The sequence below is a fragment of the Manacus vitellinus genome, unplaced genomic scaffold (genome assembly GCF_001715985.3).
Source record: "Manacus vitellinus isolate BGI_N305 unplaced genomic scaffold, ASM171598v3 scaffold_3_pilon, whole genome shotgun sequence".
Lineage (NCBI taxonomy): Eukaryota > Metazoa > Chordata > Aves > Passeriformes > Pipridae > Manacus > Manacus vitellinus.
Window position 1 is genome coordinate 7469199 of NW_021940535.1, and position 20624 is coordinate 7489822.

The 20624-nt window shown below is 38.4% G+C and overlaps 1 protein-coding gene across 2 annotated transcripts in view; it reads right to left on the reverse strand.

Moving 5' to 3' along the window:
- Nucleotides 1-561: 561 nt before the first annotated feature.
- TRANK1 (tetratricopeptide repeat and ankyrin repeat containing 1) overlaps nucleotides 562-20624 on the reverse strand; it is a 40784-nt gene continuing 20721 nt past the window's right edge. Inside the window, exons 13-23 of one of the 2 annotated variants that reach the window (XM_008925144.4) lie at nucleotides 19928-20127; nucleotides 19325-19462; nucleotides 16205-16345; nucleotides 15464-15620; nucleotides 14280-14368; nucleotides 11367-11470; nucleotides 9657-9789; nucleotides 8644-8789; nucleotides 3790-6872; nucleotides 2644-2745; nucleotides 562-1409 (exon numbers count right to left, since the gene is read on the reverse strand). In XM_008925144.4, coding sequence (XP_008923392.3) covers nucleotides 1297-1409; nucleotides 2644-2745; nucleotides 3790-6872; nucleotides 8644-8789; nucleotides 9657-9789; nucleotides 11367-11470; nucleotides 14280-14368; nucleotides 15464-15620; nucleotides 16205-16345; nucleotides 19325-19462; nucleotides 19928-20127 — 4406 coding nt within the window. In that variant the 3' untranslated portion in view covers nucleotides 562-1296. Of the gene's footprint in view, nucleotides 1412-2643; nucleotides 2746-3789; nucleotides 6873-8643; nucleotides 8790-9656; nucleotides 9790-11366; nucleotides 11471-14279; nucleotides 14369-15463; nucleotides 15621-16204; nucleotides 16346-19324; nucleotides 19463-19927; nucleotides 20128-20624 lie in introns of both variants that reach the window. The other variant, XM_018067957.2, reaches the window with a different exon arrangement.

Below are 20624 nucleotides of genomic sequence, written 5' to 3' on the forward strand. Positions count from 1 at the left end.
GAGAGGGTGGAATAAAACCCAAGAAAAAGTAGTGATGCACAACTCAATTGCTCACCCATCACAACCAATGCCCAGTCCAGCCCCCAGCAGTGATTGGCCCCTCCCAGCCAACTCCTCCCAGTTTATATCCACTGAGCAGATGCTTTATGCTATGGAATATTCCTTTGGTCAGTTCAGGTCAGTTGTCCTGGCCATGCTCCCTCCCAGCCTCTTGTGCACCTGCTCTCTGGCAAACTATGGGAAACTAAGAAGTCCTTGACTTAGGGTAAGCACTGCTCAGCAACAACCAAAACATCACTGTGTTATCAGCACTATTCTCATCCTAAATTCAAATATTCAGCACTGTACCAGCTACTAAGAAGAAAATTAACTCTATCCCAGCCAAAACCAGGACACTTCAGTATGCTGGACACACAGAAATCCCAAAAGTAAAACAGCATCAGCATGAACTGATACTCTGGACCCATTTTACAAATCCCACTCATGCAGTCATTCACATATGGCTCTCAGAAAGCATTCAAAAAATAAGACAAGACTAAGTGATTTAAAAAATCTTACAGGTTTTATAAAAACATTACATTACAAAAAGACTTTTATCAATTAAACCTTACAAAGCACTTAAAATGCATAATAGTCTTTTAAACTAAGATTATCTATTTTTCAATAGGTACAAGTAAAAGTTTATATCAAAACTTTATCAAATAAAAGACAATCCCTAACCTTCATACCTATCTAATCAGAAACAGGTACACAGTCAGAAATATGAATGTGTTTAGAGATTACTGTTCTTGTCTATAAAAATAGAAAAGAAAGATGCTGTAAGTATCTCACCTGAACGCTCAAAGTTCTAAACATAGCAAGACCTTAAAATCAGAGAAACTATCCTTCTATTTTTCTGAGTATTCCAGCTCAGAAGAATGACGATGAAAATTAGCAAGAAAGAAGAAAAAGAAGACTGAGCAGAAAAATACCCCTGAGATAAGTCAGAAAGAATTTTTTTGTCTACATGCTTGGTTCTTTGGCTTTTGTTACTTTTAAGCTACCATATAGGTTTGAAAGGAAATTGGTCTTTTCTTAGGTTTGAACAATTACATTATCACAACACAGGTAATTATTCTGACATAATACAAGCAATAAGAAACAAGTAATAAAAAAATACAAAACATAGAATAAGTTCCTCTTTTTCTTCAGACTCTTTCCATTTCTGATCCCATCTCTCTATTCTTTTTAACATTTTTTCACTCTAAAATCAGATTGTTAAGAGGATAGAATAGCCATCCAGAATAATTTTTCCAATTATAATTTCCCACATCTTCCTTTTTTTCTTGAGATTTTTTTATAGGCAAGTTCTTCAAAAGCCATGCTTTCATCTTCCACTTCATTTTCCAAGTCTTTATCATGCACAGAGCCTATATTAAAAACAATAAATTAATGCAGAATGGAAAACCCAAACATCTTTTCCTCTTAATAGGATGACAAGCTATGTCACTGCTATTTGGTGCATCAGCAATATACCTTCATATGTGCAGAATCATGTTTAAGAAGTATTTAGCTCAATATGACAATATGGTTAAGAGCTCTGCAAGGAAGTAGGGACTATTAAGTCACTTGCTGAACTAGTAATTATTTTCATCATGAAAATCTGTTTCTATTGTTACTGCCTTTGACTTTTTTAAGAAGTGTGTCTCACCTCTCTCAAGGTTCAGTTTCAGTAGACAATGCATTTGCTTACTGACTTCAAAAATAGACTATAATGTTGCTTTTGAGATAATGAGAGAGTTCCCAGGTAGTCTTATTACCTGTATCTTTCTTGGAATAGGAAGATGGAACACCAGGCTTTATCACAACCAAATTTTCTAAATTAGAGCTACTTTAATGCTTTACATATAGTGCTATTTGTAAGTCTGATCACTTCATTGCTGCCTATTTATGCAATTGTTGCAATCCCACCACCTAAATATGTGTTTAAACCTGAACATTTAGGCAGGCACAATGAAGTCTTAAACTTGCCCTCAGAGGTTTGTGATGCAATAGACTGTATCAACATATGTTAATTTTGGTATGAAACCAAGAGAAATGGAAGTAAAAGCAAAAGAAAACCAACTGCATGTAATATTTTTTCCACAGAACTCTTCAAAGCAAGCTAAGGATTAGTTTTGTTAGGAAGGTGGTTTCCAAGAACTCGGATCCACACTGCCCATTAAGGCATCAGAGTTAAGAAATAGCACCATCTTATTGGTGAAGATGAAGATGGCTTTTCTTCTCTCCCCACTGCCCAAGTTTCCACTCCGAAGACTGCACCTGAACCACAGTTAGATGGGCAGCTGTGTGTGTCTGTGTGCAAAAACACACTCATCCTCTGTGCAGGCTGGGATCCACCCAGGGCCAGGGAGGAGGCTTGCTCCATTCTGGCCACTCTGCAACCAGCTGCAAGGCTCATGCTCTGTTTTAAAGAGCTACTGAGGAAACCCTGGTTAACCCATGTTTTCCAGAGTGCCCCTATGGAAGTGCCCAGTTCTTGCTGCCTAGAGGGTAAGTGAATATCCACAACGCTGCTGACTGGGAAACTGCAGTGATGCTAAGATATCATTACTGAATAGTGTCCTCACAGGGCACAGAAAGCTGTGCAATTTGAAAACATACCTTCTTCTTTTATCCTGTGAGAGTCCATTTTCTTCAGCCACTTACGAGCGTCATCAACGGTGACAACCAATTTGTTGGCATGTGTGGTTATTATTTCTTCAGCTGAAATGGAACACAATTAACATTCTGTAAGAACTCTACAGCAGCTAAAAGCCAAGCACAAAACTCAAGAAAACTTCATGGACTTAATCCATATGTAAAAGCTTTCCATTAGGAGTAAAGATAAAGCTTACACATGAAGATCACAACCTAAGATTTTGTTACAAATTTAACATATTTCACTGATCAGAGCTGCTGAACATACCAAATACTACAGTATTTTCGCTGCTGTCAGACATCACAGGCAAAATGACAACTTGACAGGATTGGTGGATTTCTATGCCTGAAGTCAGTAAAAATGTTATGATCTAAGTTGTCACTTTCCCAAAGCAAGTGCACCAAACAAGTTTGCTCCTAGGCCACTCATTCAGTACTCATTCACTCATTTCGCTTGCAAAAATCAGCATAGAATAATGCTTTAAGCATATGAGGGGAAAAAAATCTAATATCAAAATATATATCTCAAGTACCATAATTTAACGAACTTTATAACACCAGCGTTTTTCTCTGAGTATCTGACACCCCACAGATTTGTAGTTAAGTATCCCCTTTGTTCAACCCTTGCAAAATTACAAGTTCCAGAGCAGACTAGTCAGAGATATTCTTAATCAAAGACTCCAAGTACTCCTAACACTCTACCCCTGCATACCCAAATTACTATGGCTGGCAGAAGTAGGAAACAGTAGAAATAACAGAAAAATTCATAAAGATGACCTTGTCTAATACAATAGGCTGCTGTAAAAGTGTGTAAGTTTAGAGAACACAGCACATCTGATCACATAGTTAAAATTCACTTGCTTATCTGTAAAAATTCACTATTATTTACTTTACCTGTACTATCTGATGCATTAAGTTGTGTTTGGAAGAGGTTAGAAAATAATTTTCAATATTTCCAGCTGTCTCAGTTCTTTTCCTCAGCTACCTGAAATACCTAGAAATACCTTTCTCTTGACCATATTAAGATTTTCAAATGGAGCTTTGTCAGGTCTAAAGGTTTGGCCAAAAATGACATATTACATTGTTTAAAGAACACTGTAAAGGTCCTACCTTTAGCCCAGGCTTTTCTTTCATAGATTTCCTCTACTGCATCTGAAATTTTCTTAATATTCTCTTTGATTTTTCTCTGGCATAAGTTGGAACCTTCTTTATATGCTAAATGGTCTCGTGTGTAAGACTTTTCTGTAATGGCCTCCACTACTTCCAGTCCCTCATATATTATTGGATCTATCTCTCTTCTGAAAAACTCGGCGTAGGATCTGTAGGCAGCATTATTATTTTTGTGTTCATCTGTGTTTCTGTGCTCTATGTAGGCCTCACTGGCCACAGAAATTGCATTTCCTTCTGCATGCAACTTCTCTTCCCCACTGCCCTCTGTTGGTGTCAGAGGTTCAGAAGCATCTGACTCCATGTTTTCCGACCTGCTGAAATAGTTCTCAGAGCTCTGGATAAATCTGACTCCACAGAGGTCACACTGGGTTTGGTCAATATCTGCTTTTTTGAATATCTCTGACAAAAATTCATCATCTTTCATTGCAACAGGATGAGCTCTGGAGCAGGCCTTCCTTTTCCACTTCATGTAAAGGGAAACAAAATTGAACACACGATACAGCTGGCGTTGAGCAGATGCTTTCTGCTCTTGCTTCTTCTGCTTGCTGAGTGCAATGACTTCCAGGGGATCCTTTTGATCCTTTTGGTCCTCTAAGCAAAGAACTCTTTCAAGTTCCTCTTCTAGCTCATCAGCATATTCTGTTTTATCCAAAGAGGTCATAAACCTGTCAAGGTTTATGTGTTCATACAGGATGCCCCGTATGGTTGGATGCCCCTGACTGTATGCAGCGTCCCACTTCCAGCGGCAGTCAACCAAGTACTCTTCATCTCGCTCTATCAGCAGCTCTTGCAGGCCTGTAGCTATTTCTCTTACATGTGTAGCATCACTCACTTGTTCAATAACCCTCAGCAATCTTTCAGGAACTTTAGAGAGAGTGTCTTTTCTCATTGATTTCAGCATCGCCCTGATTTCAGGGAAGTGGTGGCATAGGAGGGATCTATGTTTAGAACTCTGCACCTGGTCAGCATTCAGCAACATCACTAAGCACAGCACTACAGTCCGCTCAGCCTCCCCTGAAGTTATGCAGTCAGGATCCCTGAACGCATCCAGAAGGACATCAAACCTTCCATGAACACCACACAAAACTTCTGCTAGATAACAGAGATGAAATCTGAAATTCTGTACAGCTACATATGTTTCCTTTGGTCTGTACTCCTGTATAATAGAAAATGTGTCTTTCAGTTCTTTGTTATGGTCCTTGCTTCTGAACAAAAACTCCCAGTAATGAAGGAGAGCAATGTAACTCTTTGGAAGGCAGAGAGTAATGTTCTTGGACAGACGCATCAAGACAGCACAACAGAGAATATACTGCAATTCCAACAACATCACCGTATTTCCTATGCTTGGAATCAGGTATCTTGTGCACTTCCTGATCAGGACATTCATAAAACGGAAAAAAAATCTTTTACAGTTTTCCGGGTTCTTATGAACATAGAATTGCTCAAGTGAATTTTGAAGAAGTCGAATGAAGCACAAGTGTGTTCTTCCTGCATTTTCAGCATTTTTGTCAGGTAGCAACATACCATGTCTGCCCTCTATTCCTTTGGTCTTTCCTCCTTGGTCTCTAGTCTTTGGGGAACTTCTTGCCTTTGCCAAAGCAAAGTTTAGCTCTTTGTTATAATCATCCTCTTCCTTAAAAAGAAGTTTCTCAAATTCTTCAGGATATCCTGAAGATAAGATAAAAACTTTCATGGCACTTAGCCATAAGTCAGTTGATTCTCTTCTGGCTGCAGTGCCTTCATTATTAAACTTAAATGTGATGTACTCCTTCAACATTGCTCTGCAGGGTTTGGAAATAATGCTACTGAATTGTAATATTTCTTTACATGCCTTTGGGTTCTCAGACAGTATTCTCAAATGAAAATGATCAGGAAAAAACATTTCTAGAAGGGCTTTACACGATGCATATTTGTCAGAAGTCAAAATGTCATCAAAGCTTTTGCACTGATTCAGGAGCTCTTTAGGGAAAGTGCATGTGGCTTCTAAGAACAGCCCCCTTATTGCCACCAGATGCATTTTACACTGAAATATTGTCTTTGCTTCGTGGCGCAACAAGGGCCTATGGTAATCACAGGTTCTGTCTCCACAGTTCAAGCCAGCAATGAACTTCTTACAAATATCAGGGTAATTCTTGTTCAGTAACTCACGGGTGATAGAGCAAAACCTGCTTAACAAGTGCTGCTTCAAAGCTGATTTTACCTCCTCTGTACTTACTGAGAAATCACCTTTTATCTTCCTCTCTTTTAGATTTGGCTTGTCTGACAAAAACTTGAGAATGGGTTCAGCTTCATTTTGAGACACCTGGCAACTGTCACCTGTTGGGACAATCCCAAAATAGGCAAAGCATAACTTCACCATATCTTTCTCTGCATTGGTGGCTGCTCTCTTCAAACCCCTAACCAGACTCAGAAGAGCCACTAAGCCACGCGTTGCCATGAAGAGGATGTCCTGGCTAGGAGTGCTGAAATGAGATAATGCAAAGAGAGCTTCAACAGCACCAGCAGAATGATTCAGAGATAGGAACTGACGGAACGCGTCGCTCAGCTTTGTGAAGTCTCCCTTCAGAGCTCCCTGCAAAAACATAGCCTCAGCAATGCCAGACTTCTGCCCAGTTTGATAACAAAGTTCGAGGGCTTCTTTTAGGATTATCTCCATGTCTACCAGGTCTGATTCTGAACAATGAGTCAGACTGGCACGTGCTGCAGCAAGCAAACACGATGCACGAAATTCTTTTACAACTGTGAGGTTGGCTGCTTCCAGAGCAAATCCATGTTGTTTCATTAGCTTTGCAGCTTCCTCCTCTCGACCTTTCCTTTTCAATAAGTCTGCTGTTTGGTGCAAGCATCCACGAGACTTCAGAAACTCAAGCTGATCCTCTATGTCAAGTTTTGAGAGGACTTGCATCATTTCCTCAGTCCTGTTCATACTCAGGTACTTTGCAGCTGCTTCCAAATACAACTGATTTGCTGTACATGAGAGTTTGGAAACCATTTGTCCTTTCGTATTCAACATCTCTTCATATCTGAAATAATAGATACATCAATTTACTACCACAGATGACTAATCTAGACAAAAAAAAACCACCACTGCATTTTTAAAAAAACCTTAAAACATTACGCAAATAGCTGCCCCTAGAAGCCTTTCCTTCAAAAAGGCCAATTATTTCATGTGATATGTCTGTCAGGAGATAAACAACCACAACATCTTAAAAAAAATCTACAAAAAGAAATGAATTACAACATAAGGCTGTCTGAAGCAAGATCATCAAAACTTATGGTACAAACAAGATGCAACAGTGAAGCATTATCCACACTGTTGAAACAATGTACAAATTACTTTAATCACATTTTATCAGTGTTAATCCTCTATTCTTAAAAGTAAGCCTCAATACAGAAGATAGAATGAAATAGATACGAATTCAATGAACCCTCCACAGGCCAATACAGATAATATCCTATAAAATTTACATAAACTGGTCAACTTAGAGAACTCTCTCAAGTCTGTCACATGTATCTGCATATACTTTGTGTGGGAACCAGTTAAGCCGGCAGCACCCGCATTCAGTTAATTAGGATCAAAAATGAGTGTTTTGGCCTTCACTGGTGCTTTTGATAAAGAGAGTGCTGTGTTCTCAAAGCAAAAACAATTTTGAATGGTCTGCATGATAGCATGTGTTTTTCTCTCGTGGCTGAACGCAGCCACCACATGATGCAAGGAGAATGGGATCAAGGCACTGGTTTAGGATGATCCTGGGAATTCAGGATAACTAAAAGACAAATACTAGGTGCTGTTTACGAAGGAACTCTAATAAAAGGGGAATGCCAGACAAATCCCAAAATCGAATTCTGTGTGGTGGCTGCCTCATTTCTTTTAGCACCCATAATCGCCCTGTCTTTGTTGCTTAGTGAATGCCTCAGAAAAGTATCCAGTTGCAACTTTCATAACATGCACTTTAAAATATTCAGTTATTAAGTATTATTGGCTGATGTAAAATTATTAAGGTACCCCCGAGCCAGTTTTGCAAAAGTGTGCTCTCCTGTATGCTGAGAATGAGTCAATTTTTTCTGTTGTGTAAATTATCATTAGCCTTTCGTTATCATCTTTCTCATGATAAATGCAGGAGTGTAGATTTTTTGTATCTATATTTATAAATTTGCATTAATGATTTGGGAAGGCTAAGTTAAAAATTCCTCAGTTGGGAAGGTGACTTAATGCTTGAACAATCTCTTTATATTTAACAAGCTTTAATAATTCAAGAAAACAGTTACCATTACTAAAGGTACATCACAAAGGATTTCAGTGAAGGTGTGTAATTGCAGGCCTTGCTAGAATTTTAATTGGTTTACATATTCTCTAAAAATCAATCAATTTAAGTGTACTGAAAAGTGTGGCCAATAAATGAATCATTTATGCAAGAATGTGCTAATGAGGTCACTATTTCAGTCTTAAGAGAGAAGTATTTAATACTTCTATAGAATTATTTTGTCATATTTACCTTAAGAACATAGTTCAGAGGATTGGCTGAAGGAGAACTTGCATGACTAATACTATAGACTGGAAAAAATTTCCAGGAAAATTAAACTAGTCACTGCACCAGCTGTGAAAGCAGTAGAATCCTTTCACCATGTTATCATTACCCAAGTAAGAATTCTGACAATGTTAATTTAACTTCATATAAAATGAAGTCACCAGCCAATAACCCTTGTGAAAATTTTTCGGCATGCCAGTCATATTGTGTTGAATTTGGAAATGGAAAAGAGAATTATATTCCAGTACCATCTTGGAAGACATACCTTTCAACTGCCTTTGCTGCTTCTTCATAGAGTTCTTCCTGACAATACATTTTAATGGCCAGATCAAATTCCTCAATTTGTTCATAACATCCAGATGCTTCTTTGTAGCACTGGCTTTTCTGATAGTAAACTGCAGCATCCTTCATCTGCAATGCAGAAGTCAGTAATGAAACTGAAGTGTTCTAAACAGCCAAAGCTACATGAATAGAACAAATCTAGTAATTCTATTGTGTAAGTGTCTCATAAAGAAGTACACTTAAATAAAATGTAATTAAAGTATCTTAATGTAATCATATAAATATTAAAGTAACCATCATTAAAATGGAACAGATTTTAAAAAAAAAAACCTTTATGTCTTAAAAACTAGAATGTAAAAATAAAGGTATTATCCAGGATTTTCAAACTACTTTTTACCCACCAAGCTCTGCCCACTGTTAGAAAACACCATACACTTCTGTTGACTTACAAATTTCTCAGAATCAACAGGATTAAATTTAAACAGTTATGGATTCAGAATGAGAACCCTAATTTTTTATCTTAAATTTCAAATATTTGGGAACAATTACTTTACATTCTTTTAGTGGAAATACACTGCAAATAAAAAACAGTACATACTGTTAGCACACTACTTCAACCCTTGCAAGTTACAAGGTTCCATATAGATGGCTGTAATCAGTGAAGTTTCAGTATCATCAGAGTACTGAATGAAGTAACAGCTTAAGTTTCATGAGATCAGTCATTAACTTTTGACTGCAAATGACTGATGATGACATTTGAGGAAAGCCAAAGAAATAAACCTGGCCTGCATAACTGCATTATTCTCTTCTTCATTCCTCTTCTGCCTATTCTCTGACAAATGCTTCCTTTTGAACAGCACAGCTTAAAGAGCTCATTTAGTTCAGCTACTACCATGCCACAGAAAAATACTATTACTTTATGTGTAATATGAGAGGAAAAAAAAGCTGCAGGAAAAGGAAAGTTATAAAGTGAGGATAGCTTAAAGGATTTAATACCTTTCCTAACTTTTTACACAGTTCTGCACAAAGCCGGAACTCCTTTGACTGGTACAGACATTTTAGTGATAGTTTCGGTTCTCCGCATTCCAAGTAAGTTTTAGCCAATGTCATATACTCCATCTTTTTTTCCCTGTAGAAAGCAAGACAAAATTACCGCTTACATCCAAATTAAGTTTAGGGTCATGTGATCTGTCACTGAATCCAACCAACATTGGCATCATGTGTTCTTCTTCTTATACAACCTGATGAGCTATTACCTTACAATTAGTTATATTTTGGGCTGACACAGCTCTGTCCAGAAGTCTGTTCTAGAATCTGGCTTCTGTGGCAGTAAATTTTTTTTGTTTTGTTTTTTTTTTTTAACTAGAGTATAGTACTGTGGTTTTGCAACACTTTTCTAGCTTAACTTGTTCCTTCCTTTCTTGTTTTAACCCCAAGGTAATCAAAGACAACAATCAAACGTGTTATCAGCTGTTGTTTTGTATAACTCAACAATCTCAGCATTTCCGGTATCACTGCATGCAAGTGATCTAGATTGAATTCCTGATTCTCAACCCTGAAGAATCAGAATTGTACAGAGCATTTCATATTATAGAGCACACAGGAATCTTACTTAAGCTTTTTACACCAGCATTAATACCTCTATTAAACAAAAAGTCATTTTAACAGCTTCATTATTACATATATTCTGTCAACTTAACACATCCCAATATACTGAGTTCCTTCTCCCCAAATTTGCTTCAGTTGACAGGCACCTAAGCATACAGTGAACTGAAAAAAAGTTTTATCAGTCCCATCACCAATTTCTCTATGATCACTAAATTTCATGAGCATCCTTATACTTTTAATCAGGGCCACTAATATAAAGCAGGTAATTACAAAAGATAAAACCTTGTTTAACTCCAGTAATAGCAATTCTCTAGACCTTCCCTCTTCTTCATTCTGTGCTAGCTTCCTCTAATCTAGTCATTCCTTACCCACTCTGCTATCACTGCTAGTTTCTGGCCTCCCCAGCATAAAAAGGAATTTATTAACTTAGATCTAGAGCTCTCCTCATTAAGTTTTTTCTTGTCTTATGAGATGAGTCCCAAACAGTTTCCCAGCCTCTTCAGGAAACTGCAAACTCTTTCCCCGTCAAACCCTTGAGCTATTTTACTCAGCTGACAGCATGAACTCAATGATTAATTTCAAAATCTGTTCTTTAAAACTGTCCTTCAGATTTAGTTCTGCTTGTTTTGTTTAAATTGACTCTAATTTTACCCCAAAGCTCACTTTTTGCTAGCAGTTTTTCTTCCCTAATGTACAACAATGTTCCTTTCTCTTTGTTAAACGAATATGCAGTGGGATTAACTGAAATGGAGCACTGCTGATGGAGTATGTTCTTCTATCTATATCAAAGAATATAAAGCCTCTTGAGGTAATGCAAATCCTGTTGCTTTTCTTTCACATGACCAGTAAGTCCTTTCAAGGGCCACATTTCATTTGGACAGCCTATGGTGTACAACTTCTCCACTACTCCCCAAAGGGAGCAGTGCCCCAGATCCTGTTGTGCTAGACTTTCTCATTTCTTAAATCCCTTTTGCCACCCACAAACATGTGAAGACACCTCATCTGCATTGTTCTCTGATGTTTCCAGTCCAGTCCTACAACTGGGGTGTGAATCTCCCCATCACAAAATGACACTTGCTCATCTGCACTGACACTTACCTAGGGCTGCTTTTCTTTGCATGTACTTTGAGAACAGCATCATGTGCCAGGGCCAGTTTTGACTTCTCAGATGCTCCACCCTTTTGGTAACATTTGGCTGCCACCTGGGGTGAAATCATACACAGCATTCACAGATCTGCATCCAGTCCATGGCTTATCACATAAAAGCAATACTTAATTTTAGTCACTGTAATGGAAAGCAGAAAGAATGGCAGGGTGCCTGGAAGAAGGAAAAGGTAAAACATTGCAGTATATTTTTAGGACAAAAAGAAAAGCTTTAAAGTCAGTCCACATGTGACTATCAAAATTAGAGTATTAATTACAATGTTTTACATGGAAGTAGTGAAAGCAGAATTCCTGGTAGGCTGATAGAATAAATAGCATATGCAATTTGAATGATAGGCTAAACCATTAACTGGTAAGTCACCAGACATCTACTACATATTAATAAAGGAGGAAAACCAATGTGTGCAAAGTGAAATCAAAAAGCATGGAACATTTTTCATGCTTTGATCATATCAGGCCCTTTCTGTGATAAACTAAACAGAGGTACCAGGAATTACCATGCTCCTAGCAAGGTTTGTTTCATTATCACCCTGCTTATTCTGCAACACCATGATTTCTTTATTCCATCCACTAATTTTGTATTTGCGTCTGTTTGGAATTTGCCCATTGCAAGCCACTCTTAGAAATGCCAAATTCATCAGATAATTTCTTCTTAAGGTAGCAACAATAAGCAAAGATGAAGGTTATAAAGAAAGCAGAACAGCAGATAATATAATTAATACATTTCAGATTCCAAGATAAATTTTTTTTAGCTATGTTGCTTTTTTTATCTAAATTCTTTTCTGTCCATTTAGGGAATTGCCTTTTACTTTCAAGGGGAGATAATGACTGTCTGTACAGTGGCAGCTGATTGCTTTGATTTTTTGCCTTGTTATAATTATCTATTTTTCTTTCAAAAAATTCTGTGTTGCTACCAGCAAAACACAGAAACTTTCTTTTTGCCATGATCAAAGAAAGCATCCAAAATTCCCTCTCTGGACTGGCTGGCAATGCTTTGCCTGATGCCCCCCAGGACACAGTTGGCCCTCCTGGCTGCCAGGGCACTGCTAACTCATATTCTGCTTTCCATTGACCAGGACCCCCAGGTACTTTTCTGTAGCGCTTCTCTCCAGCCTGTAATTCCCCACCCTATACACACAACTAGGGCAGAACCGGGCACTTGCCCTTCTTAAACTTGATACAGTTGGTGAGTGCCCAGTGCTCTAAGTTATTGAGGTCTCTCTGCAGGGCCTCTCTATCAAGGGAGTCAACAGCTCCTCTCAATTTAGTATCCTCCCAGTTTAGTATCTCTGGCAAACTTACTTAATGTACATTTAATTCCTGTGTCCAAATCATTTATAAAAACATTAAAGAGCACTGGCCCTTAAATTGAGCCTTGGGGAATCCAACTAGTGACTGATCACCAGCTTGATATAACCCCATTTACTGTAATTCTTTGAGCCTGACTTGTCAGTCAATTTCCCACCTAATGTATTATGGACTTGTCTAGCTGTGAGCTGGACATTTCATCAAGAAGGACACTGTGAGAGACGGTACTAAATCTTTGCTGAAACCAAAATATATCACAACTACTAGCTTCTCTTGGTCAATTAGATGGGTGACCTTATCATAAAAGGTGCTGGACAGCTTGAACTCTAATCAAGCTTTGGCCATACAAATTTTCTCCCTACAGTGACAGCATCTCTGTTATCCTCCCATGTCACCTCCCTTTGCTTCCAATGTCCATACACTTTCCCTTTCTGTGTAAGTTTTAGAAGAAGATTCCTGTTCAGCCAAGCCAGACTCTGCCCCACTTGCTTGACTTCTGATGCTTTGGAATCACTTGCTCCTGCACTCTTAAGAGATGGCTCTTAAGAAGCACCTAGCATTCACAGACCCCAAGATTTTCAAAAGCAAATTCCCAGGAAATTTTACTAATTAGATCCTTCAGCAGCCCAAAGTCTGCTACTCCCATATCCATGGTCAAATATTTGTTGGCCGGCTTTCTTCTATAGCCAAAAATTTGAAACTCAGTTACTTTGTGGCCACTGTGACCACGAGAGACACAAATCACCACATTACTCATAAGTCCCTCTCTGCTTACAAACAGTAAATGTAGGAGGGCACCCTTCCTAGTTGGCTCCCTTAGTACCTTGCACCCAAGGGTTATCTTCTTCAACATGCTCCAGAAATTTCCTGGACCTGTTAGTGTCCACTGTATGATATTCCCAGTTGATATCTGGGAAGTTAAAATCACCCATAAGGACAAGGGTAGTTGATCTATAGATATCCCTTATCTCCTTGTAGAATAATTAATTGGTGGTGTCGTCCTAGCTGTGCTTTGCTTCCATCCAATTAACTGTCATCCCATATCTGGATTTGTATTAACTACCAATTTAGGAAAAAAAACCTGTCAAATCTCCATGTTCTTTAAGAAGGAAGGGAATGAACCTGTCATTTTACTGCCCAAATTAATATACTTCCAAGAAATCCTTTCCTTCTCCTACACTATGTGGAATGATAACATCAAGAATATGGTTTAGATCCACAGATTTTAATCAATTCCAGTCGTTGCTAATAATTGTTTTTTTCCAACTGTCTTTCATTTGTGTATATTAAAATGTTTTCCCCTCATTGGACTGCAAACTTTCGAGTAGTAAATTTAAGATTACAAACAATAGGCTTGTCCTCCCTGCTTACTTCTTGTAAGTCATTGACAAGTAGTCTGTAGAGACCTACACAAATCTCAAACTAAGACAAACTGCTACACAGCAACTGAAGGTTTACAGATGATTTTATAGATACAAATAAAAAAAAAGGTTTCAGAATAAACAAGAATCCTTATTTCAGATAAACATGTGTTCCTACCTCCCAGAACTGGTGTTTAGCATAGTAGTCTCCCTGTGCAATCCATTCTTCTGGAGTTGAAGTTTTAGTAAACATGCTGTCATCTAAGTCTAGAAAGGCAAAGAGTAATTATTTTATGTTAAAATGGATAAACCACCGAAGCCATGTATCATGTACCAAAACTAAGCATTAACATCTTATAATGTTCCCAGCTCCATGATTTGTGCTCACACCAGTAACAGTAATTATGAGTTAAATGTGTTTTATGTCTCTCAATCAGCACTGAAAATCAACAAGTTGGGTTTGGTTTTGAAAGACCATTAAAAATTATGCTTGTTTTTTTGACAAATTTTGAGTAAACCCACTCTCTTTATAGAAAACAAATTATTTTAATTGATAAATCTCTTTTAGCTGGGATGGTTTTTCTGTAACAGCTTTTGTTACCGTGCAGGTGTGAGGCTATCAGTGAGAACACAACATCAAAACAAAAAACATAGTTTGCCTGGAGACTGGGCTGGCAAGGGGCTGAAACTGCATTAACAGAGCAGAAAATGTGACTACAAATTAAACACTGAAACAGCTCAAAGCTATACATATCTGCAGCCATTCCAGTCCATTGAGTTCTCCCTCCATAGCAGCTGGTTGAGTGGCAGCAATCTGCCTTTGAATAGGAAAGCCTCTCACGGCTACCCATTCAGGCTGAGAGATCCCTTACCCAACACCAGACACCAATGGGTTGGTAAATGACATTTTTGCATGTGTGTAACATTAAAGATATGTATAGCAAGCTTATGTGATAATTGTTGTATCCCATGCTAACTTTAAACGTAGTAAAAAACAGAGTACTGACCACCAATTCATCTGTACTTAATGAATATTTTATATCTGAATTTACTAGTGAGAACTCAATAAACTAACTACAAGATCAGATCTGTCTGAGTGATCTGACTTTTCTCCTGTGACACCAATGAAACTTATACTAATGAATTAGCAATGAGTTATGCTTTAACATATGCAACCGATTTTAGAGACAAAAGAATTAAGACCCACTGAAATAAGTGGAAATTTGCAAGGGCAGTTATCAGTGCATACTGTCAGAAGGACCAAGGGATTTAACCTTCTTTACTATACGGCCTAAAAGCAAGAAAGCATAAGTAGGCTGTCCTGTTTGACAGTCTTTTAAGAAACTTTTAGGATAACTTTACCTTCATTTTCATCTGTTTTGACAACCTCAACAAAGTTTCTTTTGATGAAATACTTAAAAGCTGGAGCCCGTTTATCACAGTCTTCATCGAAGATCCACAGATTTACCCTGGCTCTTGTAATGGCAGTATACAATTGCTTGAGTTCTCCATTCAGCATCTGAACCAGAACAAAAAATAAAATAAAATAAATGAAATGCCAGATGAGCTAAATTGTTAGAATGAAACAGACTTTGCAGTTATCAAAAAACAGATAATTTATACAGAATGCGTAATAAATAAGAAAGTGTCTTTGAATAAGCAAGTCTAAATACTAAATATTGGATTTTACAATTACATAAGCCATTGTGCAGCTAACTTGCAAGCAACTACTGCCATAAATCTAGCAGCTGCACCATACAATCCTGAAAATATCTGACCCACTAGATTCTAAGAAGTTTCCTTAATTTCCAAGTAGTGACACCAATCGGAAAACAGACTACAGAAATAATAAATATTGACAAGCTGATTTGCTATTTGCTTTAACCACAGTTGCTCTTTAAATATACCTAAAAGTCTATGGCACAGGTTTTCTGCTGTTATCAAACTAGCTTTTAAAATCAGTATTATATTATACAAATATGAACAACTACCAAAAAGGCACGGCAACCTCGATAAACATGAAAGTATTTAAGAAATTTGTCTGTTTCTAAGATGTAAGAATTTAACTTGTCCTTCCTATTCCCAATGTTACAAAAAACTCACCTTGTACATTTCTACATTAAAAAGAGATTTTTTCTGCACACCGGCAGCATCCTCTAATGGTATTTCGTTTAGCAAGTTGCTTCCCATTTGCACATCCGAATCAGGACTATAAGAAGATATTATCTTCCACTCTTTGCTAGCCTAAAATATCAAGAGAATGAGGTTTACTTGTATACAGTGCCCACTACTGCCTACATTGCAAAAGATAAGGTTGTATGTTGTGACCAATCCATCTCTACAACTGAAGGCAGCTCAGAGGAGATGAGTGGGGAAAAAATTTTCTCATGGAAGAATGTAAAGAATAATCAACTTTCATCAAGAAAGCCAAACTTCATCTCAACACAATCTTTGTTTGAGATACTTGTCTGTACCAGGTGATCATCAAGGCATATACACAACTTCCCCTAAAATAGCTAGTAGAGAGTAACATCTTCCTGAGTTGCCAAGATAAAAGTGAAGACATGCCTCAGCCCAACAGAGTGTGTGAAAACTGAGCAACAAACAAAACAAACCTGGAAGAGTGCAACTGGCTTGAGCTGGCTTCAAGCTATGTATTACTTCCCAGGGACTGGGGATGGCCAGCATCATGATGGCAAAGCTAATGGGAATACATATATATATATGTATGTATGTATGTATGTATATAGGGACTGCTAAGTGGAATCACGTTTTTATTGTGATTCTGATGTACATTGCCATTGTTACACTATGCCTGCCTTGTGATTTCAGGATACTGCTGTATCACTTATAAATCCAAATCATATGCAATATTCAATATATCAAATAAGTAAAATTTGAAATTAAACATTAAAACCTCCTTGGGTGGACTATACATTTTCAGCTGAACACCCCTACAATGGATGGCCCATCTGTAGAAAAGATCAGGTACCCTCCCCTTGGATGAGGCTCAAGTTTTAGTCCTAGGGATGAGGATTTTCCTACAAAACCCAATACCACAACAGGCAAAGTCACTGAGGGGGGCTGTGCTGATTTCTGGGCCAGGTAGATCCCTGCCAGCTCAGAGCAGGGTGAGAGGTAAATGGTGGTGGAATAACATGTACAAGTTGCCAACTGTCATGCTAAAATGTGCTAAGACGTGTTGGAGACATCTTGGCCTGCAGGTTAGGATGGGCAGCAACTAGGTCTCCTTGACTCTACAAGACTGACAAGCTCAGTGAGTTGCAGACCAGCTGGCCCACAACTCACTGCTCCTCATCACTTAGCACCAAGGAGACCTTGCTCCACCTGGAGCAAGAAGGATCCAGACAAATAGAGGCAAGTTGGTGCTGTCCTTTTTCTGGTGCACCAATAAGTCAGTTCTCTGAAAAGGGACCAGATCATTCATCTTGGCAGGAAAAGGCAGTAGATTAACAAGAGGGAAATTCAGGACATCAGCTTTGGCATGCGAGTCATCAACAGTGCTTGGGTAAACCATGATGATGCATTTTGAAGTTAAGGTTGCAATAAATCATCTATCAAAACATTTCTAAGCCTGTCATGGATTGCAACATGACAACCAGTTAATGGTATCGGTTTGGTCAACAGCTTGCTAGGTTTTGGGGATTTGGCTTTTTTACCTTCTAGATTCTTCATTCAAATCTGCTTCCTGAAACAAGACTGTTCTTAAATCTCATTTTTAAGTCAAATAAAAAGAAAACTCAATACATTACAAAACGCACACAGCCACATTGTTGTGTTTACAACAGTTCACAGATTCAACTTTCTTAAATTAGAAAACCTCAGGGTGAGCTGCTTTCCTGCCTGCTTGTTTAGTTGCTCAAATCAACTCAATTACTCATGACTCACCAGAACATGGAAGAATTGTATGAAAACCGTTCTCTAGGCCTGACACACATTATTAGTCTAAGCTAAAATGCCCTATACAACTCAACTCTGTTGAACTGATTCTGCTAAATTCTGATAAATGGCTTGTTGTTTTTCTAAGTATGACTTGCATCACCAAAACCAAATCAACTTTGAGAAATCTACCACGACGGCCAGTATTGTACTGCCCCCAAACTTCAGTAAGCCAGAGTAAAGGTCATTTACCGCAAGCTCCTCCCTATGAGAAGCATCATATAACATTCACTAAACTCTATGAAGAGCCACCCAGTAAACTGCCCTCAGTTTTCTTGCGGTTTTCATCTGTTGAAAACCACATCTGAGACACTGTTTTAAGGGCTAGAGGCAGAGGGCATCTGCAACACAGTTGTTCACATTGAATGTTTAATCGTAGAGCAACTCAGTCATAGGCACTCTCAAGTGTCTGCAGGCATGTTCAGTAATGCTGCTTACTTGGCTGCCTAGGGGCAGGGCAGGAGGGTTCTGCGATGCTCCAGCAACAACAGCGAGGCTGCTGTAGTTGACAGTCCATTGCAAGGAGCCTCACGGACTGCTCCCCTGACAGGTCTGGAGTTACAAGAAACCCTAGAGAGACAGGCTTTGAGCTCCCCAGAGAACAAATGGGGCAAAAGAACACAAAGCACAACATCTCCATGAAAGGAATTCTGAGGCCATTCTATGGGCAATGACATCCACTCTAGGCTCTGAGACCTTTTCAAGTTTCCTGACAACTCCTGAGCTAGACCACAACGAGTTTTTTGGACCTAAGCTGTGGAAGGATACAGAGCATGCTCCTCCCCACCCCTCCAAATACATACACACACTATTTGATTCTAAACAATTGGTTTAGAATTTTATGGTGGCAGAAAGCAGGGGTGTATAAAGTGCTTTTTTGGGACTTGGAACTCCAGTAAAGAATATGGGAAAGTGATGGAGTGTCCTTCACCAACTGCTCTGACCTGAACTGGGAGCAGCCAGGAGAGACAGGATGTACGCTAGAGGAGTAGTCTTGGTATGCAGCAGAAGTGTGTGTGTGTGTGTACATGTGCAATGTTGTGTGTATCCCAAGGCTCTCCCTTATATTTTAACAGTCAACCTGAAGGAAAATGCAGGACTAAGGGAAGGAGATCTCAATTCATAAACCTCTGTTTTCCACTGTGATGAAACCACACATCTTCAGAGAAAACAGGGAATCCTTCCCCAGTTGAAATGCTAATTAGACCACATGGAAAACTGACTTTAGAAAAAAATGCAGAAAAAGGAGTAAGAATTAAATACCTCTGAATCTGTGAAAAAATTGTAAAGGAGTACATCATCAAATTCCAAGCCCTTGGCTTCATAAATTGTCAGTACAAGTGCCAAACTAAGTTCCTCAGGTATCTTCTCCTTTGCAGTTTCATTTGCCACTAATACCACCTGCCACAAAATACAGGAAAAAAAAAACATATTAGGAAGCAAAAAAAAAAAGGTAACAGTTTTACAACAAAATCAGGCAAACATGTCACAATAATGCAAGAGCCTTCTCAAAACCAGACAACATTTAACACAGACATTTCAGCACACGCCACAAAAGAGGTCACAAAACTGCCATTAGAGATTGACAAATGTGTGGCATGTGCAGACAGTTTCAGATCTGGTGTAAGAAAATTTGGAGTTATAAAGGAACAGGATAGACAATACCTGATGACAAAAAAAAAAGAACAGAAAGAGTCAGACATATAAGAAGAAACAGAAACCAACACAATAAAGGTTTCTAAGTTTAAAAAGCATAATTTATCAGTGAGACAAAGGCTTAAAAAAGAAAGTTGTGGGCAGTCCATACAGAATTATTATTTAGAAACAGAGGTGGAAGAATCTGCAAAAAGCCTAAGAAAAGCACACCTGATGTGCTCCAAATTCAATCGGTTGTGTTTTCCTTTTGTTGCCCCTCAGCAGAATTGCTAGGTCACTAACGCTGCAGGACTCCAAGACCGTAGGTTTTGGTCCATCAAAGAGACCACGATCCTGAGGAAGCCGATCAAAAGATTCTGGAAAATAATGCTGGAGCAAATCAACCACTCCGGATGCTAAACGGAGAATACCTTCAAAAAGCAGAATTCAGATTTTAAGGTTCAGCCTGTTTCAAACTCTCTCATAAACACAAATTTAAATCAATTTTTAAAAGAACTTTGAAATCAAGACATATCATGACAAAAACATTAGTCAGAAAAGACAGAAGCTGTAAGGTCCACTTTATGTTTCTGCCATTTTGAGTGGATCTCATTTTTGGGCCTGTAAAGATCAGAAAGCATGCTACAAAGGCTTGGTAGAATTCCCAAAAAATGAAGGCCATAACTGAGAAACACATAAGAAAAGCAGAGCAGCACACCAATGCTGCAAAGTCTAGTGCTTTGGGGATGGGACAATAGATGTATGAACATTTGTTAAATTTTCCTTCAAACAAGTAGAGCCAAAACATGCAGTAAGCATGGGTGTCCAAAAAAAAGACACTTTTAAAAACATTCATTCTTGGTTCCCCAGTGGAGACGTCACAATACAGAGTTGACATATCAGAAAAAGCTGCCCATCTGATCTGCTA